This window comes from Dermacentor variabilis, chromosome 3 (assembly GCF_050947875.1).
Source record: "Dermacentor variabilis isolate Ectoservices chromosome 3, ASM5094787v1, whole genome shotgun sequence".
NCBI classification, from domain to species: Eukaryota; Metazoa; Arthropoda; class Arachnida; order Ixodida; family Ixodidae; genus Dermacentor; species Dermacentor variabilis.
In genome coordinates, this window is record NC_134570.1 from 22,383,090 (window position 1) to 22,410,870 (window position 27,781).

Sequence of the window (27,781 nt, forward strand, 5' to 3'; positions counted from 1 at the left end):
CGGTATAATGTTCACTAGAACACCTTCCACAGCAAATTTTCTTTAATGCTCTAAGACAACAATTTAACTGGCACTTCTTAAAGTAGTGCAGTAACTTAGAGGAACCATAATGAACATTACGAGCACGGGTGTTCAAATAGTGAAATTGCTGAGTCAAGTAAAACATAAATATTTTAAAAAAGAAAGCCTTCGAATTTGAAATATTTTCTGATCTCTAAGAAAAGTGAAACATTTTAACAGAATTGAATATTTGACAACATTAATTAATGAATTGTCAAATTAAATGCGAATTGAATAGGAAAGATTATTTTATTAGTACACAGTTTCAAATATACACACACCCCTGCTTCTTAGTTTTCTTTTTCAAAATATTTTGTTATGTCTTGCTTCTTACGAGTTTGCTTTAAATTGTACCTTCCTTCAACAGCTTTGCTGAAGAAGGAAAGAAAAAAGTCTGGTCTCATTTTCGTGCAATAGGTGTCAAATCATTTACTTTATAACTTATGTTGAATGTAACATCGCTGAAGAATTTAAGCTATGTTCTCAATGGCAAGCATGTTCAGCTGTTTCGTTGTTTCTCTTATTGTGCAGAACACAACACTGAGCATTCAACAACCAGAAATCATTCTTTATGAAGGTAAGCCCAACAATATTGTTTAGGGTTGGTCACTATGGTTGTTCAATTTTTGTTGACAGTTGTGCCAGTACACTATAACAGATTTACTCAAGAACACTTCAAAAGTGTGTTTTAGATAGGGTACATGTGTCCTTTAAAAAAATGTATTTCAGGTATGAGGTGCAGTTTCAAATTTCATGTCGGATAAAGATTACTCGTTTCGTGTTTCGAACGATGAAATACATTCCTCTAAGTCTCAGTGTAACATGTACATGCCAGTGCAACATACTGCAGAGGGAGTCTATCAAATTTGTTGAATTTCAACTTTTCATTTTCAAGTGAATGCACAAACAAATTTTCAGACTTCAAAAATTAGGTGCTGATGAAATGTGTTGTGCTTCACTTTGCATAATACCATACTCATACCAGATCATGTTTGGCTAATTATGCTGCCATGTTGTTCCTATTTTCTTGCAAAAGAACTGCAATGACTGGTACTGAATAGTAGAAAATGATAGTTTTCTTAAGATCGCCCTCCATAATCTTCACTTTGTGGTGCCATGTATACTCACAGGAGTATGAACCATGGGGGGTATGTCCTTAGTGAGCCATAGGGCTGCATCAGCGGTCGCCTCAAGTAATCAACGGAACCTCCAAGGAAATGTAGTTTAGCAGGTTGCGTTGTTGGGCAAGCTGGTTCATTGTATTTGGAAAGATTGGATGTGCTTTGTAGACGATCACAAGGAAGAAGACGGGACAGGCGTAAACTAACAACTGAGGTTTATTCGAGAGAAACTTAAATATCACTTAAATATCACGCTTAAATATCAGTTCATGCCAGCGCAGGCATGTCAGGGTGTCAGCAGCAGATAATAGGAGAAAAAAACACAATCAGAAAAAACGCAATGGTGTGGCTCAGCTAATCATATTTTCTAGGAAACGTGCCTCCCTATTGTAAAGTATGATCGATGTGTCACTGATGTCATAATCCAGTCATAATCCCTTATTTCCTTAGAACTGCACACAATCTGAAGAAGATAGCAACCAAGCACAGTGTCCCACTCGTTTTCTCGGCTCCCTGCAAGCTGAGTCACCTTTGCGCCCACATTGGGAGACTTCACGCCAGGAAGAAGCAAGGTGGCTGTGGCGTGAAACACAAGAACCCCCATGTAGATTGCCAAGTTGGCATTATTTATCATATACCCCTCACATGTGGAAAAACTTGCATAGGCCAGACGGGCCATTGTTTAAACGTGCGAATCTGTGAACACGAAAGGTCTATTAAAAACTGGGAGCAACGTCATTTACCCATGCATTGCCTAGATCATAAATGCAGGCCTCTGCTCAACCAGGTTAAGATCCTACACAAGTGCAGTAACGAAAAAGCACGGGAACTTCTAGAGGCATATTACATAAAAAACAAGGGACAAGCATGCATCAGTGACACATCAATCCTACTTTACAATAGGGAGGCATTTTTCCTAGAAAATATGATTAACTGAGCCACACCATTGTGGTTTTTTTTTTTCTCCTATTATCTGCTGCTGATACCCTGATGTGCCTGCGCTGGCATGAACTGATATTTAAGTGTGATATTTAAGTGATATTTAAGTTTCCCTCGAATAAACCTCAGTTGTTAGTTTGCGCCTGTCCCGTCTTCTTTCTTGTGATCATCTACAAAGCACATCCAATCTTTCCAAATACTCCAAGAAAATGTTGTCCCACAAAGTCCATTCTCAACAGACTGGGCTTGGGTGCACATAACACGTTTCCCAAGACAAGCTTGCCTTATCGCACTTTTATAGCCTTACTGGTGCCATCTTGGAATGTGTCACACCTTACCAGTGAACCAAAGTAATGTTGTTCTCTCAAGACAGGCGCTTAGCTCAACACAGGAACGCAAGCCTGAACTTGTGATGCTGAATTCCAAGCTGATCATGACAGGGGACACCAAGACTGTGCTAACACTCAGTCCCAATTGGAGTAAGAAGCAAACGCTCTTGCAAAAAGGGCAAAAATACATAAAGGGTTCTGCTGTTATGTTGTTACAGGCCATTCCCGCATTCTGAAGAAGGTGCTGAGCAGGACGAGATAGAGGATGATCGAAAGAGTTTGTTCATGGTTGTAGTTATTATTATTGTTATTTATTCAATACTGCAAACCTTGTGCAGGTCCAAGCAGGCTGGGTAAAAAGATAAACAAGTTTAAAGTTAAGTTTAGAAGTACCAAAGTGTTACGAAAGGCAATAAAGAATCATTCCAATCGGTTGCGGTATGAGGAAAAAAATTAAAACCTGAATACATCTGCTTGTGCAAAATGCAGTGTCAGCAAAATAAGATAAGATGATGATGGCAGCTATGCCTTGATTTTGAAGACGATAGATAGGGTGATGGTTAGTTGCTAAGTCCCGATTCCAAAGTAAGAAAAGAAATTGCAAATGTAAAATTTTCCTTCTTTGTTCGAGACACGGAATGCCATTAGCCTGCATTATCTCAAAAGGTGAGTCATACGGAGAAAATTTTGATTAAGTGAACCTTACAGCTTTCCTCTGTACTTTTTCGAAACAGGTAATATTGTTTTTAGTAAACAGGTCACAAACAATGCATGCATGTTCAAGTTCCGGCCTAAATATCATATGCAAGTAATTTTACACTCGGGGGGTGAATTTTTAAGCTTATGCCTTAAAAAATATAGTTTACATAACGCAGAAGAGCAAATGTTATCTATATGTAAATTCCAGGATAAAGTATCAGTAAGTGCAACACCTAAATACTTGTATTGAGTCTCTTCCTGCTGTGGTGACGAACCTAGCCAGTACGTAAAAGAGAGCGGAGCTTTTTAGGAAGAGAAGCGAAGAAAGACAGTCTTATCAGTATTGAGCTGCATATCCCATGTTTCACACCGTTCAGAAATATTGGCAAGAGCGAAGTTAAGATGGTTCCGATCTTAGTTGAAGTGATTTCTTGATAAAGCATGCAATCATCTGCTAACAACCTGATTTGCACGTTAGGATCAATTACAATGATTATATCGTTAATATACAGTAAAAACAATAGTGGTCCTAGCACACTTTCTTGAGGGACCCTGGAGCCAACCGAAAGACAGCCCAACTGGCGCTCATTAACTGCTACAAATTGTTAGTGATTTGTTAAATAGTTCATTATTCATATGATCAAAATTCCCGGAAGTTCAATGTGTGTGTGTTTTTGTATTAGTTTGTCATCTGGAACTCTATTAAAAGCTTTGCCGAAATCTAGAAATATTGCATCAATCTGACCATTCTTATCAGAGCATGAAGCGCGTGAATGTATTACAGTAACTAACTGTGTAATTGTTGAGTAGCCTTTTCTAAACCCATGTTGGTGTTTACAGAGGACTGAGTGTTCGTCTAAAAATTCATGTATCTGATCGGCAATAATATGTTCGATTAGCTTACTGCATGATGACGTAAGCAATATAGGACAGTAATTTTGTAATAGGGCCCGATCACCTTTCTTGTGTACGGCACACTCTGGCTGTCTTCCAGTTATCCGGAAATTTTCCATGAAATAATGAAATACGATAAATAATAAGAAACTTTGCAATGAACTCAGCATATCGCTTCAGAAACACATCTGTCATCATGGCTGTGACTTCTCTGTATATATTTTGTAAATATAATTTTTCCTGCTCTTCATCTAAGCCACAATATTGCTACAGGCAGCTGGCTCCTTGCAACATGCTGCTAATGGAACAGTGTCTCCTTGATTATCCTGTGTGTTCTCGTCTTGACCAATGGGCCTGGTCACGAGAGTGTAAGGCAATCTCTGTCAGCTTGAGCCTCTCGTGAGTGCAGCTTGTCGTAGCACAAGATCAACACTACGTATTGTTCTTTGGCTTAGCATACAGAAAAGTAGCAACACAACATATGCACTCATCGTAGGTGCGAGGCATATGTCACAGTCAAGCTTGAGTCTGATAGGTACCCAAAGGGGCCGGCAGACGAGAAAAAGACTGTGTGCACACTGTGTGCTGTCCCAGAAAGGTCTCCCTGCGACTAGTCTGCCGATCACAATTGTGGCGCCATGGCTGGGAGTGTCAGGGCGCAATTCCAGACTACAAAGAGTGAGTGGAAACTGTCCACTGGCCCTTCTATGACTGGATGACAAATGAGTGACAGCCCAGCCGTCACTCTATCTCGTTGCCGGTGAAAAAGGGAGAGGCACAGGGACACCAGCATATGCAAATGCCTGCACAAAGATGATGGGGCATTCCTCAATCCCTACATTCTCCTCTCCTTAATTATTTCCCTACCTGTCTGCCAAAGTAGTTGGCAGTCACCCATGCACAGTTGAGCCTTTCATGCAAGAGATAATTGTTAACTTAACTCAACCTAGCTTAGCAGCTACTTCTAACACCACATTCCGACACTCATACATACTAAAAAAACACTTTCATGTGTATGCGCCTAAATCCCCAAATCTTGCACATGTCATATACAAGGAATTGGTAAGTGTATATCTAATATACGAACTGTCGAAATGGGTGCCACATTTTCTGTGCATGTTTTTATTGCCCACTCATGGTTGTACCTACTTATATCGTATTGTGTTTTGAAAATGGAGAACTTATATCTAATGACTGTATTTCAGCAGACTTGCTTCAGTAGCAGTTTGTATGTACCATTTGCATGTGCAATCAGACATTTTGCTTGGCTTCAGTAAAACAATTTATTTATTTTCTTGCAGATAGGCTCCTTGAGGCACTGTATTCAAAGGAGTTCGTGATGAAGCACCCAGCCTTGCCCATGGTGAACGACGAGGACCTCAAGGAAGATAAAAACACATGCACAGTTGAGGGAGACACAGAGTCTGAGAGGGCCAGATTAAAGTCACTTGTTGCAAAGCTGCCTCTGGTAAACACATCTCTTTTCTCTTGTTAGTTGCAAAGCAATTTACATTAAATTTAATTTTCCTTTCTTTACTAAAATTTGTCCATCCAGTTCAAGTTGTATCACATGAACCAGTTTATCTCCTATCAGTATAAGACTCCCGATGAATATGGTACCTATTAGACAAAGCACACATTACTCATCCTGCAAATGCGAAGGTGTAACCATCCTAACTTTACCTATCACCGCTCACCTGCTGGGTGTATCTGACAATTGGTCATTCAAATGTCACGAACATGCTGCACAGCTGAAAGTAAGCTTCACATAACAAAGTAAGTAATGTTCTAAGCATCTGCAACGTTTTAGTCTCAAATCAAGTAAGCTTTTGATCAGATTTTGCAGAAAAGCTTCACAGATATAAGTGACCACTGTGCAAAAATGCTACCGCCCACTATGACTACTCAGTGGCCATGGTGTTGGGCTTTACAAAGTTGTGAGTTCGCGACCTGGCTGTGGCAACTGATTGGGGGTAAAATGCAGAAATGCTTGCATACCATGCATTGGGTGCATGTTAAGAACCCCAGGTGGTCAAAATTACTCCGGAGTCTTTGACTACAGCATGCCTTATAATCGTATCGTGGTTCTGGTATGTAAAACCCGAGAATACGTAATCTTTTTTTTGTGCAATAGGTAATTAATTCATTATCATGAGACAGCTACCTTTTGTTTGTGTTTCTGCACAACAATTTGTTCTACTTTTGAATCAAAGTTGCGTTTAAATAAACAGTTTGTTCACTTTCATTAGAAACAAGGCCCCCATATGGGAGCCAAAATGTCATGTTTTTCTTTCTTTTTTGAATGTTTTTTGGTTGGTGTCTGTTCTAAATTTGACTATGAGCAATCCCAACCAGACAAGCTTTCGTCGCACTCTTAATTTAGTTAATTAAGCTCCTCTAGGATCTCTATAAATAGAACTCAGGAGACCAGAGAAATATGTTCCAACTAACAGGAGTTTCATTTTTTATGACAGATGTGCAGGGATGCAGAACTGCATGTCATGAACATGCCTAACACTCTTATCATAAATGGTAAACATCAAAAAGTGATAGTAGCAGCTAGTTTCTGCACAAACAGAAAATGACAAAGTGCTTAGCATTCGCAAAATTTATTCTGGAACCAGTAGTCACTGACCAACAATTTGGACTCAGTGGGGCTCCTTGTAGGTCTGAATAAACAGAAGTGAATTTGCCAGAAAATAGGTCATTTTATTCTCCAAGTGGTTGGTGGTGGAGGGAGCGGGGGGTATAAAAAAGGAGAAAGCTTGTCAGACATGTTTCTGCATGCAAATATGCTTATATGCAACTTGGTCAGTCTGTACTTCGACCATTGTCATGCTGTCGTTTCAATAGGCAAACATCTGTGGGTTTTCTTGCTAGAAACATTTTCTAGAGCTTCTGTTGCTTCATCACCGCCTTAACTGGGGCAAACATATAGTGTGAAGTCTACGTTAATTGAAGCTGCTTGATAATTTTGAGCGACAAGAATTTGTTCCTGGTTCTTTCTGAAAGAAAGGCTTGATAGCTTGCTTCTTTGGTTTCGTTTACTGAGAGTTGTGAAAATGCTGGTTCCAATTTGCATTTTTTTTTTTTTTCTGTTACCCAAATACAAAATTAATCAATTTTTGTTCCGTTCTTGTTTTCTTTCTGGCGTTTGTTCCATTTAAGGGACAATTCTATTTAAGCAGTTTTCATTTACCAAGATTCTGCATATACAGAAACACACGGAGCACCACAGTCCAACTTGTACTGAAGTCCTCACCACTGGTGGAATTTACCTAAAGCATCTGAGTGTGGTATCGTTCATAGCATGCATTCTTTAAAGGTGCCCTGAACCACCTGTAAGGCTTGGTGAAAAAACACATTCTATGGACAGAATACTGTCCTGTGAGCATCTCAGCCAAATTTTGTACTCGTGCACGACGTGTGGGGCTCACAAGTGCAGCACATTGTCACCTTTTTCTCAAACACTCGCTTTTATACATAGGCCTTCTCCTCACCCTTTCGGGGCTGCCAGTGCCTGTCCCTCGACGTCATCAAGCAGATTCTTGTAGAGCACTGCCATTCGCCGATAGCTAACATCAATCAAAAATGGTGTTTGGATCGGTGCTCTTATTCCTGTTACTGTGTATAGGTATTTATTGACACACTGTGTATAGTTATTGACGCAGTTTACTAAATAGGCTGAAGTAAGGGAAAATCTGCATGTTGAATTTCGATAAGAATTGCGTACTTCCAGACGAAGCTGACTATCATCTGTTAACACTCAGCCGCAGCCACACGCATAGGGACTAAACTTTGACACACTGCTAATCAGTGTCATAGCCATTCGGTCTCACTAGTTTTGATTAGTTTTGAACTCTCAACTAGCCTCAAACCATGCGAAACTTAAGGTGAGACAACACATACATTTGTCAGCGAGTGCTTACTCCTGGCAGCTCTTGGCTAGGTGCCTCGACAGACATAGCTTCATAGTGAGCTATTGACGATGCTTCTAAATGCACAATTTGGATGTGGCTACTATCCATTGGCCAAGCTGGTGCAATGCAAATCCAGTCCACACCATGTAGTGTAACGTAGCACGGCCAGACTATTGCACATAAGTGCAAGCGCACACTTCAGCCCTGTTGTGCGCATAGAAAATGCATTACAGTTCCATGCAGCTGAGTCTGCTACGTAATGTAGACACCATGTCCGCCGCGGAATGCTGTGATGAGTCCACTAGCTGAGTTCACTGTGGCTCGCTGAGGACAGTCTCTGTGGGCGATGTGGTCTCTGTGGGCGATGTGGCTCCAGGTGTGAGTCAAGCCTGCCCGAGCTCCGGCATCTGACCATAACAGGTCAACTACTCTAGATGCGCACCTTCGAGCTTTGTCATGATCATGGTCGAAACTCATTACGTGCGAACATAAAGATGACATTTCATTAGACCCTCAGAGATTGTGCAATTACTGTAGAGATAAGTGCGAAAAAAAAAATGTGCTACTTGCCAGTAAATGAAAGAAGGCCGTGCCTAGCTATCTAGTGCACTCTGGCACAGCAAAGGGATGAGACACTGTGAACTCCACTGTAAGTTGAAGGATAGCCTCCGATTTTGGCTATATTTGTGAACATCCAAAATTAAATTTGAACTGCATGCATGGTGTCATTCAGTAGGTGGAGTGTCAGGGGCACGCCCCGCTCCATCCTTGCCTTTGCAGGGCAAGGCGTTGAAGAAGGAATGGGAGCTGTGCAAAAGGGGTCATAAGTGATCTTTGATTGCCAATAGCTCTATTTCTGCTGAACTCATTGACATACTTTTTATGTCAAAGTATTCCTTAAATAGTCTATTTTAACTTCAAATTAATTTCTCGACTTCAATAAAAAGTGGTTCAAGGCCCCTTTAATAAATATTTCATTACGTAAAACCTTTATATTTTCTTTCAGGCAACATGCATAAAAGTGGAGTCAGCATCCATCAAAATTCTCCGGGAAAACTGGCAAAAGTATGTCAACATTCTGCTTTTGCTTTCTACAAATCAAGTTTGTATAATATTTTAATGTTAAGTATAGTTTTTTTTTCTGGTTGTAACTAAGCAAGCATAGAGCCCCTAGGTTTCCTTTATTCTGCTTGCTCATGTGTACGTTTGTGTCATCGTCATCATCACTGCCCACAAGTGCTAGGCTGCTGTTTTGCTTTTTTACAATGCTGTTGCGAGTTACAAGCTTAAGAGAGAGAGAGAGAATCAACTTTTATTGAGCCCTTAGTAAAGGTTGGTGCGCGCTGGCACCAGACGGGATGGAACCTTCTTCTCAGGTCCGATATGCGTCCAGCAGTTCCTGGCCCCTAGCTGCCAGCGCGAGCTGGGTAGGTAGGTCGGGGCTGGACAACAAGGTCTCCTATCGCTCGGGGGGGGGGGGGGGTGTTGGGGCTGGGGAGGGTGGGGGGTAGGGATTGTGGGGGGTTCTTGAGCTTAGTGGCAATCTGCAAGGATGTGTGCTAGAGTGCCTTTTGATCATCTGCAAAACAGGCATGAAGTGTGTGGGGTAAGAAGCGGGGCACTTTGAAAACAAGGCTATGCACAATGAAGGGGACTAAACCTATAATTCAAACAAGAAGAAATACAAGCACTGAACAAATGGGCAAACGAAAGCACATGCGTCTTTTTGACATCTAGTTAGGGCGGGCTGGAACCGTGGTGCGCTGGCCTCTATGCGGGAAATCCCGAGAGAAAAGAAACACTCGCTCGCAGAGGCAGAAGCAAGAGTAACGCGTTTCTTTTACCAGAAAGGTCTGGAAACGCGAGGGCGAATTCACAATGGTGGTCGTCGCCTGAGGGGGTACCGATGCGACGGCCGAAAGCGGTCGGAAACACCGGACGTGCTCTGTTCCCCGGAACCGCCGAGATCGCTGGGCTCCGGCGCCGGCTCGACTGGCCTGCAATGGTAGGCTTTCAAGTCGGCAATGTGAACGCGGCCCCTAGTTCTCCCCGTCTGAGGATCCGTCAGCTCATACACAAGTGGTGAAAGTCGTTTCTCCACTCGGTAAGGCCCCAGCCATTTAGGAGCCAACGCTGCGGAAAACCCTTTGCTGGCGTCACTAAGAGCGTGGTTGCGTTTAAGCACCAAGTCACCGACCTGAAAGCAGACGTCGCGATGACTCTTGTCATACTGAGCCTTCTGCTGGGCTCGGGCGGCTCCCAAGCTGTCCCTTGCTCTAGAGAAAGCGCGGGCAAGCCGGGAGCGAAGCTGCGCTGCGTACGAGGAAAGGTCGCCTGGCGAATTCTCAACCCCTGCTTGGCGCTGCGTAACAATGGTTAGCGGATTCGCCAGCTCACGGCCAAAAGTTAGGAAAGCGGGGGAGAAACTTGTTGAGCGGTTTTCCGCCGTTCGGATGGTGAACGCAAGTTCGTTCACATGGTCTGCCCAATCCTTCTGGCTCCTGGCAAAGGCCGTGAGCATTGACTTCACAGTGCGATTAAAGCGTTCCGTGAGGTTGGACTGGGGGTGGTAGGGCGATGTGAGGCGATGCTCGATCTGAAGGGATGTACACGTCTCACGAAATACCCGAGAAGTGAAGTAAGACGCATTGTCAGTAATCAAACGCTCCGGAAATCCAAAGCGTGTGAAAACTTCCATTAGCTTATCCAACACTGCCCGAGCCGTCACCTTGCGGAGCGGAAATAGCTCCACCCACTTTGTAAAGTGATCGACCACTACCAAAAGGTGCTGAAAGCCCTGCTTACTCTTTGGAAAAGGCCCAATTAAGTCGCAGGCAGCAAACTGCCAAGGCCGCTGACTGTCAATCGGCTTCATTAAACCCGGCGGACGGCCACCGCGAGATTTCACCGTCTGACAGAGGTGGCAAGTCCGGCAATAACGGAAAACGTCGCGCTTCATACCGGGCCAGGTGACAGTGTGGCTGAGTCTTGCAAAGACCTTAGAGCCACTGAGGTGTCCAGCCAGTGGTTCATCATGAGCGTAGTGCAAAAGTGCGCGCCTCAGACTTTTCGGTATCACCACCTTAAACGGGTCAATAGATTCGTCCTCGGTAGCGATATATCTAAGCACGAGCCCATCGTGGTCCAGCAGGTAGGAATCTTCGGAAGTACCAGAAATAAAAGCTGGCCCGGGTACTTCTGCGCTCGTTGCAACACCAGCAACGTTACGGCGCTCCGTTTCCGCTACTCTACCAGCAATTTCCTTGCAAAATGAATCCTCCTGCTGGGCCTTTAGGAGCTCTTCTCGGATTTGTGGTCTTCACTAGCAACGCTCACGGCGCGCACGCTCCGATTCCGCGCGCGCCGGACGACCACCGCGGGTTCGAGCACTCCGAGCCGCCATGCGTGCAGGGCACCGCGCGTCCGCGCACGCTCCGGTCCGCTCCGTGTGCCGACGCGCAGCTGCGCGCGTATGCGCTCCGCCGGCCCCACAGCTTAGGGGAAGGCGAGACCGCGCGCGCAGCAAGGGAGACCCTAGGCAAATCTCTCGAGAAGAAACAAAGAACATTTATTGAGCTGGGAGTCAATACAAACACGCGTTTTAACGTCAACGTCCGAATATGAATCTAATTACACAAAACATGCCCGAATGGTCGCCGGTGGCCGCTAATGGCGCACCGCGACAAAGAGAGAATAGAGAAACGAGGAACAAAGAACAAAGAACCCGACCAGTAAGAATTTGCCTATCCTTCGGTCAGCGCCTGCCATCGTGCGCCCCCCCAGCAGAGAAAAGGGAAATAGAGAGAAACGACAGACGAACAGACGGGGGCATGATCGGCAGACGCTGCCTCAGGACATCGAGACGACGGAAGAGTGCCCGTGCGCCCGCCGAGGCCGGGACCCCGACGAGCCGAAGTAACCATCGGCCGGCGGCGGACAAAGGGGGCCGCCGCCGGCAGAGAGGAACACGTAAGCACCTTCTGACGCCCCGATGTGGTCTCGCGGGTCCCGTCTTGCGCGCGCTTACCCGGAGTGCACGCAAGCAGGGCCCGAATCCCGCCAAAATGTCGGCCAATGGGGAAAGCCTGTTGACCTTCCCGTGGGCGGGATGACAGCAGAGTGACAGTGTTTTATGACCCGCTGCCACCCCGTCCAGGCAAGGAGGAGAGGGACACGGAGCCCCCGGCAACACAACGCAACGGCTTTACACAACCCCCGCGAGAACCGGAAACCCCACATCCCTCCCTCCTTAAATGCTCCCTACCAATGCAAGGCTGTTGGCTCCGATGTCAGCCAAAGAAGAAAAGAAAACAAAGAACAAAGAAATAGGCATTACGTAGCCAATACCGGAGCTATCCATTGGCAGTTTGAGCCTAAAATCACCAGCCCCCAAAACATAAATTAAAAAAAAAGACATCAAAGGACGAAAAGCAAGCTATTTGAATAAATTAAATAGGGACGTCTGAGGTATACAACAGCAACACAAAAGAAAGCCCACACGACCCACGCTTTAACGCGAACATGCACAATAAAAGCATCCACAGAAGAAAATGTAAGAGCAACAATAAAAGACAGACGCTTAGAGACATAATGACATTCGGACACAAACGCGGACAAGGGAAAATGACAAAACGTTGGCCTATACAATCAATCAAAACACAAGAGAATAACAAACGGTTAAGAAGATGTACCGAGAATGTCCGCGTTAAATATCTCCGGCGAGCACGAACAAAGCCCGCATGCCACGCGTGCGACTCCAAGCCACTTCAACGGCGTCCGGCAGCGGCCTCTGGTGCCGGTGCTTCTGGCGGTGTCCGCTCCATGGTACAGCCATGATCCGCGCCAATCTTCCTGACCGCACAGCCCGATCCACAGCCCCGCCGTCGCCAGGCTTCGATCCAGGTAGACATCACCCGTTGACACAACACGGCAGCGAAGACACACGCGAAACACTCTCAAAACGCAAAACACATAGATAGAAATAGATGACTAACATAAAAGCAACACGAACCATACCTAAGGAAACACATACATAAAAGCAAAACGAAGACGCCTAGGTAAGACACAGAGAAACAAGTAGTGTAACGAAAAAAACACTGAACAAAGGGAAAACAAGGACAGAGAAAGACGGATAGCAGCCTGCTTGATTGCAGCAAAGTGGATAGCTGATAGCTTTTTGAAGAGAAATGGGTAGCTGATCCAAAGTTGTGGATACCCGTAGGCATGCCTCGTCTCCGTATAAATGGTTACTCCGTCTGAGTTCAGCCGGACACAGTAAACGTGGTCTTCACTAGCACGATGACATACGACTTCGACGCTAGCGGAAATTCCTTCCACGGACGCACACTGTCCATCCGCGGCACCAATCAAAATTGACTTCGAATACGCGATGTCTATGTGATGAACAGACGTGGAAGGTTCGGCGATAGACAAAGAGTCGCTCCACGCCGGGCCAAGTCACAGCGCGAATCGATTTTAACGAAAACCTTGGCGCTCTGATGACCGTGCGATACTTGCCGGAGTGGCGCTAAATCTCGTTTCTCCGGCGCCTGGGGTTACCACCTTGAACAAAGCTTTCACATTGCAGTTTCAGCGGGTGGCACGCGATCTTCATCGGCCGAGCTCGTTGTGACCCCGCAGAGCGAACCCACCCGGGGCAACAGCGACACACGCTGCTTCCGGCCCCGCGCGCCCGTTGCAATACCAGCAACGCTACGGCGCCCGCGCCCGTGCAATACCAGCCACGTTCCGGCGCTCCGCCTCCCTGAGGCCGTCGAAGAACTATTTACAATTATTTACAAGCGGGTCACTCTGCGGTCCCTCCGGCGCTCTTCGGGCCGTTTAAAAAAAATAGAAAAAGACGATTCCGACACCCTTTGGTGGGGGTGGCGGGTTTCGTTCCCCCGGCTGGCTTTCCACCCGGGCTGTCCTCCCCGTCATCGCCGCGGGGTAGCGGGGGAGCGTCCCCTTCTGCGCGCGCGACGGAGGGATGTCCGGGACGCTTGCCTCTTCGCGGAGCGGGCCTGTTTCATGGCCTTTGTCTCCGCTCGGCTATGCGCTGCCAGCTTTGCCCTCAATTGGTGGTGCAGAAGGCACCACCACTAACCGGTCTTCCTAAAGGTGACAGAGGGCATATTAATAGTGCGTCAGCTATCACGGCTTGAATTTTGCGAGGAAAGGCGCGCATCAACTGAGAACTGCCGGGCAAGCCACTGAGCCGCGCCAACAATAGCAAAACCGCGAACTTCTGCAGAGTTAGCCGGCCTTAGAGTCACTGTACCCGAGCAGTCCGCGCAATTAGCAGCCGCCAGAATGGTAATGATGCTAGAGACCCACGAAAATCCGTCGGACTCACCGAATCGTTGAGCAGATGGAAGGACGGAAAAGTCAGCCCTCCCGGTACGAATCGGCGAGACCTCCGGCCCCGCATGGTCTCCACAATCGATGACGACTGCAGCATCTTGGCGGCCACTTCACTCCTTTCCTCGTCCGCGCTTCGAAGCGCGGAACTTCGAAGCGGTTGTCCAATACGCTTACCACGCTACTTTTACTGAGGCAAGGTATGACAGAAGGAGTGAGAGGAAAATAGACTAATTCGGCACACGGATGAGAGACATGGCTCGGTTGACGAAGCGCGTTCGCAACGCAGCCTCTGCAACGCAGCAGCCCGGACACTCGGCGGCCAGAGGCTGATTAGGCCCCTGGCCCCACGTTGGGCGCCAATTTGTGGTCTTCACTAGCAACGCTCACGGCGCGCACGCTCCGATTCCGCGCGCGCCGGACGACCACCGCAGGTTCGAGCACTCCGAGCCGCCATGCGTGCAGGGCACCGCGCGTCCGCGCACGCTCCGGTCCGCTCCGTGTGCCGACGCGCAGCTGCGCGCGTATGCGCTCCGCCGGCCCCACAGCTTAGGGGAAGGCGAGACCGCGCGCGCAGCAAGGGAGACCCTAGGCAAATCTCTCGAGAAGAAACAATGAACATTTATTGAGCTGGGAGTCAATACAAACACGCGTTTTAACGTCAACGTCCGAATATGAATCTAATTACACAAAACATGCCCGAATGGTCGCCGGTGGCTGCTAATGGCGCACCGCGACAAAGAGAGAATAGAGAAACGAGGAACAAAGAACAAAGAACCCGACCAGTAAGAATTTGCCTATCCTTCGGTCAGCGCCTGCCATCGTGCGCCCCCCCAGCAGAGAAAAGGGAAATAGAGAGAAACGACAGACGAACAGACGGGGGCACGATCGGCAGACGCTGCCTCAGGACATCGAGACGATGGAAGAGTGCCCGTGCGCCCGCCAAGGCCGGGACCCCGACGAGCCGAAGTAACCATCGGCCGGCGGCGGACAAAGGGGGCCGCCGCCGGCAGAGAGGAACACTTACGCACCTTCCGACGCCCCGATGTGGTCTCGCGGGTCCCGTCTTGCGCGCGCTTACCCGGAGTGCACGCAAGCAGGGCCCGAATCCCGCCAAAATGTCGGCCAATGGGGAAAGCCTGTTGACCTTCCCGTGGGCGGGATGACAGCAGAGTGACAGTGTTTTATGACCCGCTGCCACCCCGTCCAGGCAAGGAGGAGAGGGACACGGAGCCCCCGGCAACACAACGCAACGGCTTTACACAACCCCCGCGAGAACCGGAAACCCCACAAGTGTCATGCTCTGTTGGAAACATACTGTGCAAGAGCACGGGAGACGCTAGCGAGCCTGCTTGCGTGCTTCGCACGATCGTTTGCTGCCTTCAGCTGAGTTGCGGATGCGGACAGGGAAGCCTGCATCTGCCGCTTCTGCACATTTGCGTGATGTCTTTGTAATTTGTCACGGGGTGCGGTAGCTCTGGTTCGTCCTTGGCCTGGATTAACAGTTCTCGGGCATAGTGGTCGGCGAGTACGTTGCCTTTCACTTGCAAGTGAGCCGGGACCCACACGAGCTCAACGGCCCATCCCGGTGATTTTTGTTTGGTGAGGATCACGAGTGCCGCGGGAGAGATGTTCCCCTTGTAGTAGCTTGCGTAGGCGGTCTTGAAGTCTGTGACCACGGTCCTCACTCCCGGTTGTGCGAGTACAAGGGCCACGGCCACTTCTTCTGCTTCGGCTGTATTCGTCGTCCATATCGACGCGCCTGTGACCAGTTTATCGATGGTGGTGATGACCGCCATTGCTCTGGCGCCGTGCTTGGGAAGCGAGGCTTCCACGTTGTGGGGAGCACGCGCGCCCATCTTCCCCCGTGCCGTCGCGTCGAGAGCTGGCATAGACAGGAGAGAGGCGCACTATGCCCTCTCCCGATGCTCCCTCGCTCTCGCGATGCGCGCGCGCCCTTCCTCCCCGACTTGCGAGCAGGTAGCTGATGGGCGAGGAGGACATTCCCCTCGCCCAGGTAAGAAGGTGCAAAACAGCGCGACTGGGGGAGATCCTCTCTTTCTGAGGCCGGACCCCTAACCTGCCGGACTGGAGTACCTGCCGCAACCCGTGAGTGACCATGTTGCCTGACTATCCCGGGCAACGAGGCCAGCCTATTTATTACTATTACAGAGAGGACGTCCCTCTGCCAGTGTTCTTTATTGCCGGTAGCAATAAGCGTTCTTACAGTTGACGCCGCTGGTTGCCTTATTTGTTCGAACCCAACGTAGCCGCGATTCCCGCGCTACGGGTTGGGGAGTAACACAAAGCGACTGCGTGGGGCTAGATCCGGAGCTCGCCTTCAGCCCTAGCCGCACGCAGAGTGGAGCCCCCACAGCGTAGAGAACCTCGGGGTCCTCTTCCAGCTGTCGAGCCAGTGCCTTGGCCCGCGCAGAGCGTCTCTCATTGTTCCTCCCCGGCTGCATGTTCCGGGGGAGGGGCTTGGTCTCACTGTCTCACCATGTCTCACCACATTGTGGAGAGCGGCTTTGTTGTCGGTTGCTGTTCAAATTGCCATCCTATCTTGAGTAGGATGGCTGAGCCGGGCTGTGCTCTGCCCGGCTCAGCTATACTCTTTGGTGGGATAGGTGTGCTTCCACCAGCTCTTCCACCGTGTTGTGGGCACCCATGTCCAGCAGCTTGTGCGTTGACGAGTAGACTGGGATGCCCATGGCAAGCTTGACTGCTTTCCTTATCGTCATGTTCAGCGTCTCGCGGTTCACCTTCGTAAGCTGGAGGTACGGAGCGGAGTATGTTACGCGTGACATGACGAATGCCTGCACCAGGCGCAGTGCGTCTGCTTTGATCCCTCTGTTCCAGTTGGTGACTCTCCGGATCATGCTGAGGACCTGCTTTGATGTGGTCTTGATTTTGTTGACAGCTGCGTGCGTCTTGCCGTCGCTGCGCAACAGCAGGCCCAGTATCCAGATCTGCTGTGTTGGCTTGATCTCTGTGCCGTCGATGGTGATAACTATGTTCAGCGGCGGCTCTTTCTTTGGTCTTCCGGGCTGTACCATGAGCAGCTCCGATTTCTGTGGAGCAAAGCTCAGGCCGCAGGTCATGGCATACTCGTGGACCGTTGTTGCTGCTCTCTGCAGGGCTTCCTCCACCCAGGCATCGGACCCCGCAAGGTTCGTCCACATCGTTATATCGTCGGCATAGAACACATGGTCCACGCCTTCGATCTGATTGAGTAGTTCGGGCAGGAGCAGGAGGGCCAGGTTGAAAAGCAGAGGTGACAGGACCGACCCCTGTGGGGTACCCCTGTCTCCGAGCTCCACAGGCTCGGACCGTTCCTTTCCTATCCGGATAGTCGCCGTTCTATTGGTTAGGAAATCTTTAATATAGGCGTAGGTCTTGCGGCCACACCCCGTCTTGCGCAGGTTCTTGAGCATGCTGGCGTGGGACACGTTGTCGAAAGCCCCCTTGAGGTCCAAAGCCAGTATACCCCGGGGCGCATGCCTCGTTGCTCTCTTAATCACTAGTTCAAGTAATTGGATCAGGACGTCTTGGGTGCTCAGGTGCTGGCGGAATCCATACATGGTCGCCAGCATGTGACTCGTCTCATCCAGGTGTGCTTGAAGTCTTCTAAGAACCATGCGTTCCATGACAAGCTTAAGATCATGATTGCATTCCATTGTTTGCCATGTGTTGGCTTTGTCTTTCAGGCCGTCATTAGCAAAGATTGACAAACTGAGGCATTAGAAGTGTTCGGTATGGTGCAGGTCAACACCACTGATGTTGACAAAACTAGCCTGCAACTGCCCGTGAAATCTGGAAACTCTGTTTTACAGTGAAGCTGTATATACCTAAGCGAAACACTCGTGGTCCGACCACAGAAACCCTACTGCAAGATTATGAGCCATTGTTTAGGGGGGTATGAGCCGTTGCATTCGCCTTATGTGACAGATGGACAAATTTCTCGTTGGGCAGGCATAGAAATGTTTTCGCATTTAGAACTTGTGCATTTATCAACGTATTATTGCAGGGAAGGGAGACAGAGGAGGACGGGGTTAAGACAAGATCATGGTGATGCAATTATCTCGCAACAAAGGTGTGGCGCAACCATGACTATGCCAATAGAGACATCGTTTCTCTCTCGCAGCAGAGCGCGCACGCAGCAGTCTCTCTCCGATTTCACAATAGGTTCAGAAATGTGTTCCTGTCTTAAATTAAATAGAATGTGCAGCCCCTATGTATCACTTGGTAACTACAGTGCATAACATATTCATAAACACTATGATTAACGCATTACGAAACACAAATGCGTAACATAATTCAGAAGGACTTTGATGAACCCACTGGATTAACACTATGAACTGCTCATTGCACCCCTCCATGATGGTGATTATGCGAAGCACAATGTGTGACATTTCAAATGTGATAAGCCCAAGCCAAGTGTGTATGGAACCTCATTAAGAAACAAAGAAATTAACCAATAGTTGAGATAGACTTTGATAAACCGTCAGACTTAACCCAGTGATAAACATCGGGGCCACTCATTTCAGCTTCACTGGTTTACCACCTGTACGGTGTGCATGGGCGGTAAATTCTTTTTTATACTAGACTTACCAAAGCACATTGTAGACTCTATCCACTGTGTGATATATAAGTTAGTATTTGGCACTTTATGAAATTAAATATAACAATATACAAGTCAAAAGAAAAGGCGGTGTGATTTGACAGTGCCAGCAAATGATACACCTTATGTATGCATGTCATAAATTGGTATCACTCTAAATATAGAAGTCATGTCTTAGGTGAACTTGCACATGATTTTACTCTTTATCTCTACATAAACATTTTGCTTAGATGTGCAGAACCAGTTCGCAATAACGGAATCACATCCCAAATTTGCAGAGGTCTCTTCCTTGAGGCACGTGCTTTCACTGCTGAGCTGCTGCAGGACTCCAACCAGAGTTGCTTTGCCACATGTATGCTATCCCTGTCCAACGTATCTCTCACCGGTGACCAATTCCACCTTGTTGCACTTACAAGGGCCGAAGCCACAGGCAAGGTGAGGTGTTACACAGTGGCAACTGTTTAAATGCATTTGCTGTTGCAGGCTCTCTCCATCATCATCATCATCACCACAATCATCATCATTTATATGACCACTGCAGGACGAAGGCCTCTCTGTGATCTCCAATTACCCCTGCGCCAACCAATTCTAACTAGCACCCACAAATTTTCAAATTTCATCGCCCACCTAGTCTTCTGCCGTCCTCGACTGTGTTTCCCTTCTCTTGGTACCCATTCTCTCCCCGTCACTCAAGTTTATGTAAGCCATTTGAACATGGCCATTAGCCTCAGGCTGAATAAATAAAGGAGCTCGCCCAGTGTATAATCGTGGGCCAGCTGCATACCAGCCAAGCTTTTTTTCAGAGAGCTATGTCAAATAGGTTTCCGAGACTTGTGCCACACCCAAGAAGAAAATGATGTTGCTGGTGCAGTGTGTCCCATCCCCTTCATGTAAAATGTGCCACTATGTCTATTGTAGCTAGCAGGTACGCTTAAAATCTCTGGCATTAGAGTGAAATTATGCTGTACACTTAAACCCACTTATAGCTATACATGTATTAGAACCTCGTTCATGCATTTTGGGAAAAAAAAACGTGTGAAAAACGTACTGACCGGGAAAACGTACAATCCGAAGTAAAAAAGAAATTGACAGACTCAACTATTGTTGACATCTACGTAATGCGAAGCATCGCAGGGATCGTTGCGGCACAAGACGCCGACGCGCGTTGAGCTGATGGTGCTCAGGCAGCCCGAGATGCGTTTTGTTGATTTTCTATTGCGTGGTGTTTTAAGAGGGCGACAGGAAAACGAAATGAAATCGAGCTGATGGGCGACACCGAATGCCGCTGAAGTGAAACATGATGCCCACATCGCGCCGCCTGCAGCAGGGAAAAGCAGCATGTTTGGATTATTGCCTACTAAAGGTGGCAGTGCGCTACCAGTGGCACTATGCACCACATGCTGTAAAACAGATAGGTGAAGATACTTATCGCAGTGAGTTTGGCGGCGATAGTTGTGAATGTGGTGTGCAACGGCCCGAGTGGAGATTTGCTGGTATTGGAATAAGAAACTGTGTGCACCATCATTTTCACATGAAACGAGAGGCTATATACTGTTCTCGATTGCGCATGCCTTGTGCCTTGTTTTGTTCACATGGGATCTAGCAGCCGGAAAACATATACGATCGCAGTCTGCAGCAGAATGCGGCGGCACATTTTGGCTATTGCCTGTTAAAAGTGTGCACTACGCATCCGACAGTGCCACACGCTGTGAAACAGATAGGCGAAGATGTTTATCGCAATAGGATTGATAGCGATAGCTTTGAATGCCGCGTGAGACGACCCCGAAGAATATTTGCTGGTACCAAAATGAAATAAGTGTACACCGGTGTTTTCACATGAGATGGGTCGGTGAGTATTGCGGTGAAACTGCTGCGATGGGCAGCTATATACTGTTCTCGATCGCGTGTGCATCGCACATTTTTTTGTTTACATGGGATCTAGTGGTAAGAAAACGTATCATACAATTGCAGTTTGGCGACGTACTGAACGTTGGTGCTGAAAATTGTCTTTTCCAGGAACGTATTGTGGGGTAGTGGCACCCATACTCTCGGGACAAAGGAATGACAACACAGTAGTGCAAACAATCGCAAGGGCATTTATTGCACCTTTCATAGATCAATGCCTGCTAGCCGAGTTGCTATCCACACAACATGCCGATAGGCGCGCGACAAATCGCGGAAGTCCGACTCGCCACAACCAGATAACGAGCGAATATGTTCGCCCCATGCTGGATCCCAACGCCTTGTCGTGCAAGTGTACGGTCACGCGAACAGTGGCACGTTCGAAGGCGGCCACGTGAGACGGTCTCGCAGAGGCATGGATCAGCGCACGCGCGGCACATCAGCGCACGCGCGGCACATCCGCGCTGCTCGCCGGCCCGCACCAAAGAGGCAGACAACACTTGCGCCATCTCTCGTACTGCGCTTCAACCACTCCGACCGCCGCGAGCATCACGGCATCACGGCATCACACAGGCCACACGGCGAAGCCGGATTGCAGGAGACGGGAGCTATACGGAAAAACAACATATCAGGGGACGCGTGAGAGTCGCGCATCCCCACAGTATCAGTGGGTAAAAAATGAGTGTGACTCTATCGGGTCATTTTTTGTGTTCTTGATTGCGAGTGTTGGCACCAGGAAGGCGTACGTTCAACGAGGTTCTACTGTATACTGGTTTTAACAATGTATCGGTTATAACAATGAGAAGCTGCTGCACTGTCAACTTTTGTATGTTTTCTATAGTGAAATAATCCCACTTACTACAATGCCCCCATGCCACATTGTTATAACCATGAAGTCTGGCTGTGGGTTGTCTGTGCTGGAAGGTAATGTAATGCGAAATCTTTGAAAAGAAAAAGAACAATTTGAGTCACTGCACCCTCACCTGCCGCCCCAACGGCCGCTGTGCACTCATACAATAGAACCTGTTTTCCAGCCTTCTCCGCATCGCCAGCCTCGCGCGCCTCTCTCTCATCGCCCTTCCACCCCTGCGAACATGAATAGACTGCACCAACTGCACTGACACTGCTGCCCCCAGATTTATCACTGGCTCTTAATTCTGACCGGTTGAGTCAGCGAATTGAGTCCCCCATGCTCATCCTTGTTGGTTGTGTCGAAGTCATTCCTCCTGGCCACCTGATTTCTCCGCCTCATTTGACTCGCTACCGAAACAAAAGATGGCGGATCTGCCCACTGATCATCGGCAATACACAATGTTGCCGGTGAGAAGAAAACAAACAGCTATAGATTTGGAAACGTAAAACGTAAAAAAATGTTCAACTTGGTGAAGAAGTACGGACTATCACAACCAACAGTGTCAACAATCATCTGCTCGGCAGAGAAGTTTGACAAAGAAAACTGCTTGGTAGACAACGGTGGAGGAGGTGGAAGAGGCCCTCTATGAACGCCTTCTCAATGCCCGGGCCATGAACTTGCCCATCACCGGGCCAGTTCTGTCCACGAAGGTGAAGCAGTTCGCCCTACTCATCAACAATGTGGACTTCCAACCAGTTGAGTACAGCGCTTCAAAGAGAGGCACGCCATTGTTTATAAAGCCGTCACCGGCGAAGGAGCTTCGCATGACGTGGAAGCGAAACAGTGTCCCACATCCTCAACAATTACGTTGACATCAATGTATATAATGGTGATGAAACAGGACTGTTCTTCCAGATTTTACCATCCAAGACACAAGCACTCAAAGGAGACATGTGTAAGGGCAACAAAAACAGCAGGCTGTGCCTTGCTGTGTTTTTGTGCGCGAACATGGACTGGAGTGACAAGTGCTCCGCATTTGTCATTGGGAAATAAAAAAAAGTCCACACTGTTTCTGCAGTGCTGCCAGGATATTTGTACGCTACTGTCACAACTGCAAGACATGGATGGCGTGAAAACTTTTTCAGGAGTGGCTCTTGGAGTTTGATCAATGTGTCAAGCAATCTAAGGGGAAGGTGGCACTCATCCTAGATAATTGTAGTGCTCACCGCTCCATGCCCAAGCTCTCAAGTGTGGAAGTTTTTTTTCGTTCTGCCAAACACAACGGCAGGCTTGCAGTCCATGGACGCTGCTGTGATCGCCACATTTAAGGTCATGTATCATCGCTGCATCCTGAACAAGTGGGTCTTGCTGATGGTCATGGGCACGTGGACAAGCAGGGAGCAACCAGACTTGAAGATCAATGTAGTGATGGCTGTGCAGATCATCTTTGGTGTGTGGTCCGAAGTAAGCACTTCTATGGTGCGGAACTGCTTTAAGAAAGCATGCTTTGTCCGAGGCAGCAGTGACTTATACAAAGCTTGCAAAGCTCCCACCAATGAAGTGATACCTGAACTTGGTCCACAGTAGACGAGGACGCTTCAGGACTCCGAGTTTCTATGTGTGGATGACACATAGAAACATTAGAACTTCTAACTGATGAGGCAGTCATTGCGAACATGCTTGCATCGATAGTGGCGGCGACAGTGGCAGTGACAACGGCAGTGATGACAGCAGCGATGATGCAGTAGAGCAAGCTGCCGCAACGTTCTCCTCACAGCAGACCATGTGGGTGATTCAGTCCCTACAGGGTTTCATTTTCACAAGGGACTTTCCACTGCACTGGCATGCCTTGGTGAAGGACGTCGGCAAGCTTCGCGTGAAGCAAGGAAGGCTGATGGGCAGGAGGTTTTCTCGTGCAAGAACCAGTGAGAAGTACGTGGCAAGATAGTTGTGGAAATCGCCCTCCAGCAGTCCTTCTGGATTTATTAAGCTGAGAGGCTGCAGCGACAGCCTTGCATTTTTCGAAAGGCCCCTTTTGGGGCCACCCAAGCGATGTCTCTGCAGAGCTCGCATGTCACTTGCCACCCGTGAGCGCTCTTTGAAGTTGTTATAGCAGTTCCATTCTTAAACACCGACCGCCGCGGCTTGTCGCATGCAATTGGAGTCCACAGGAAGCAGGATTAAACAGTTAAACGAATCAGTACAATCGGTGGAAAGGTGGTGGGGAGAAGCAGTGGGGGCCTCCCCACCATTATAGTTTTCTCACAACAGCTCTGCCATCCCCCTATTTTGCTTTTTTTCATGCAACCCAGTTCTAACAATTATCAGTTGTAACAATGGAATTTTCGTGGCACTTGAATATTGTTATAAGTTGGTTCGACAATAATAGAAGGAAGTGCAGTGGTACAATGTGCATAATAGGAACTGTATTGCTTCTATGCATTTTTAACATGCTAGTACCTTCACTATGCCCTCTAGTTCTCTCCTCGCACACCTTCGTTTTTCCCTCCCACTTTTAGTCTTTCCTGTCTTCTTTTTCTTCTGATAACTTCCAACATTCCTGGCGGCGAGGGTTAACCTGGTGTGGTATGACCTACCTTGGTTATAACATATGTGGTTATAGCGACAACGTACAGTTGGCATGGTAGGGCTTGTTTCACCACATACCTTGCCTTGTCCCCTTGTTGGGCTCGGTGGTGGGTGACTGGCATCGTCGCTGAATACTTAACATATTTCATGGGAACTTCCAACCACTTCTCAATTGATCGTCCCTCTAAAAGGGGGCGCACCGATGCTACATTCCAGTTTTCTCTCAAAGCCACTCAGACTTTCCCAAAATTTCCTGTTGTTCACAGTGATAAACCTGACAAGAAGGCAAGAACGATTTCACCATTCATTGTGGCGAAGTATCTCACAGAGACCATTGGAGGCGGCTATAAAATCACCAAGCTGGCCAGTGGCGACTTATTACTCGAATCGAAAGACAAAGCACAACACGACAAGCTAACGAACCTTGTAGAACTTGGAGGCATCCCCGTCAGTGTAACAGCACACCGAACCATGAATACGGCCAAAGGTGTAATTTCTGACATTGACTTGGTGGACTTGACCGAAGAAGAACTCCTGGAAGGATGGAAGGATGAATACGTAATAAGCGTACAAAGAATAAAGATCAGACGGGACAACAAGGAGCTGCCAACTAAGCACCTGATAGTTAGTTACCTTTGGCTCTAGCACATTACCAGAGACATTAGAAACTGGATATATTAAAATCAGAGTACGACCGTACATCCCCTACCCGCGACATTGTTTTAAATGCCAGAGGTTCGGCCACGCTTCCCAGAGCTGCCAAGGGCGGCTAACATGTGCAAAATGTGGCATCAATGATCACTCTGCAGATGACTGTAAGGCTGAGCCCCGTTGTAGCAATTGTAATGGGGGCCACCCTGCATATTCTCGATCATGCGCAGTCTGGAAAAAAGAAAAAGAAATAATTGCGATAAAGGTAAAAGAAAACATAACTTTCAGAGAAGCAAGACAATGCATCTCACCAACATTTGCAGAGAGCACATCTTTCGCCGAAGTGGTACGTCGGGGGGCAGTACCACAACGGCACTTGGCGGGCGCCAGCACCACGCGTAGCGAGCGTGTGGCAACGCCACCCGCCCCCATGGTGAGAGCAGCGAAGGCTGCTCTACCTCTCCCGAATTTGACCACAGTGGAGGCCTCTGCTAGTGCTGGCACCAGTCAACACAGCTCAGAGGTCAAGAAAAACCCACCAACCACCAGGACGGTGGGCCCCAAGGCCTTGTCTTCTGAGACAAGGCTTTCAGGGAAAACACACCACTCGCAAGAGCGCGTGTCCAGTGCCTCTCAAGAGCCATGGACACAACACCCAGTCAGAAGGCGCAGTTGACGCCTAAGGAGCGGCGCGATTTTGTCGACTGCTCAAAAAAAGACAAAACTCCAATTACAGGGCCCCGAAAGGGCACTGTAAGCTAAACCAAGTTCATTCTCTTTGACACATAGCACAACATTTATTTTAATATGAATACACTGATTATTCAGTGGAATATCAGAGGCCTGCTTTGCAACCTCGATGATGTCCAAGAACTCCTTAATAAACTAACTCCAAAAGTGCTGTGTGTCCAAGAGACTCACTTGAAATCTAAACATAAACACTTCCTTCATCGCTATGTGATATTTTGGAAGGATCGCGATGATTCCCTCGCATCATCCTGCAGCGTAGCCATCATAGATGACAAATCTTTAGCCTGTCAATACTTACAGCTACAAACACCCCTTGATGCAGTGGCTGTTCGAACTGTACTTTTAAATAAACTGATAACCATCTGCTCTCTATATATACCGTCGCATTTTCAGCTTCACAAACAAGAATTCCAAACATTAATAGATCAGTTACCTGAATCATATCTTGTGCTTGGAGATTTAAATGTGCACAGCAGCCTATGGGGCGACTCGCGCTGCGACGCGAGAGGTCGCTTGATTGAACAGTTCCTTTTTTCTTCAGGTGCGTGTGTTTTGAATGGGAAGGAGCCCACGTATTATAATCTGGCAAAGAAAACATACTCCTCAATAGATCTTAGCATTGCATTTCCTACTCTTCTACCTTACTTTAAATGGAAAGTTATTAAAAACCCTTACGGGAGTGACCATTTCCCTGTAGCTCTATGCACACCAATGTCTAATGAATGTCCCCCAAAATTACCTCGCTGGAAAACTGACTCAGCTGACTGGGAAAAGTTCAAAAAACTTGCTTCTTTATCCTGGGAAGACATAAGTGCTTTAAGCATAGATGCTGCAGTTATTTTACGGTTTTTCTCCTTGACAACTCCTCCAAATGTATCGCTGTAACAAGTGGATTGTCCACAAAATGCCGTCTGCCATGGTGGAATGATGAATGTTGAATAGCGCGTAAGAAGCAGAACAAGGCATGGGGTTTACTTCGGGATTCTCCGACTGCAGAAAATCTAGTCAATTTCAAACAGGTCAAATCCCAGGGTCGAAGAACGCGGCGACAAGCTAGAAGAGAGAGTTGGAGAAAGTACATATCGGGCATTAACTCTTACACTGACGAAACAAAGGTTTGGAATAGAGTGAATAGAATAAAGGGTCGACAGTCTTACTCTCTGCCTTTAGTGAATACTCAAGGCGACAGCATGGAAGATCAGGCGAACTTTCTTGGCGCACATTTCGAACAGATATCCAGCTCGTCGCACTGCTCCGAAACATTCCAAAGGTACAAAAGGCAAATAGGAGGACAACCATTAGAACGGAAAAGCACAAAATACGAGGCATACAAGAGACCTTATTGCATGGCAGAGCTTCAGGCAGCCCCAAACAGCTGCAACAAATCTGCCCCTGGATCTGACTGCATCCTATATAAAATGCTTAAACACCTGCCGCCTGAAACACAAAAAACCCTTCTTTGTCTCTGCAATTCTATATGGTCGTCCGGCCACATTCCCTCTGCTTGGAAAGAGGCCATCATAATTCCCATTTTAAAACAGAGTAAGGACCCTTCTTTGGCAAATAATTATAGGCCTATAGCATTGACGAGCTGCTTATGCAAAGTTTGAGAAGATGGTAAACAGTCGCCTGGTCCACTATCTAGAAATAAACAAGAAATTAGACCCATATCAATGTGGTTTCAGAGAAGGCAGATCGACGACATATCAGCTTGTGCGCATGGAAATGTACATCAGGGATGCGTTTGTCCACATACAGCTTGTATTATCAGTGTTTCTTGACATGGAGAAGGCGTATGATACTACATGGCGCTTCGGGATCCTTCGGGATCTTTCTGCAATGGGCATTCGCGGCAACCTGCTGAGAATAGTTGAAAGCTATCTCTCTGGCAGGACATTCTCGTGTTAGAGTTGGCAACATGCAGTCCCGACAATTCATACAGGAGGCAGGGTGGAGTACTGAGCTGTACGCTATTTATTGTTAAAATTAACTCCCTCCACACCGTATTACCTCGCACACTCTTCTACTCCGTCTATGTAGATAGGGTTCAGGTCATGCAATCTTAGCATTTGCGAGAGGCAGCTACAGCTCGG

General features: G+C 47.6%; 1 protein-coding gene across 1 annotated transcript in view; it reads left to right on the forward strand.

Moving 5' to 3' along the window:
• The window catches only part of hob (bridge-like lipid transfer protein family member hobbit), a 134,570-nt gene that overhangs the window by 12,506 nt on the left and 94,283 nt on the right, over positions 1-27,781 (forward strand). The window contains exons 8-11 of the mRNA XM_075684476.1: positions 592-637; positions 5,344-5,510; positions 8,969-9,027; positions 19,222-19,378. Coding sequence (XP_075540591.1) covers positions 592-637; positions 5,344-5,510; positions 8,969-9,027; positions 19,222-19,378 — 429 coding nt within the window. The remainder of the gene's footprint in view (positions 1-591; positions 638-5,343; positions 5,511-8,968; positions 9,028-19,221; positions 19,379-27,781) is intronic.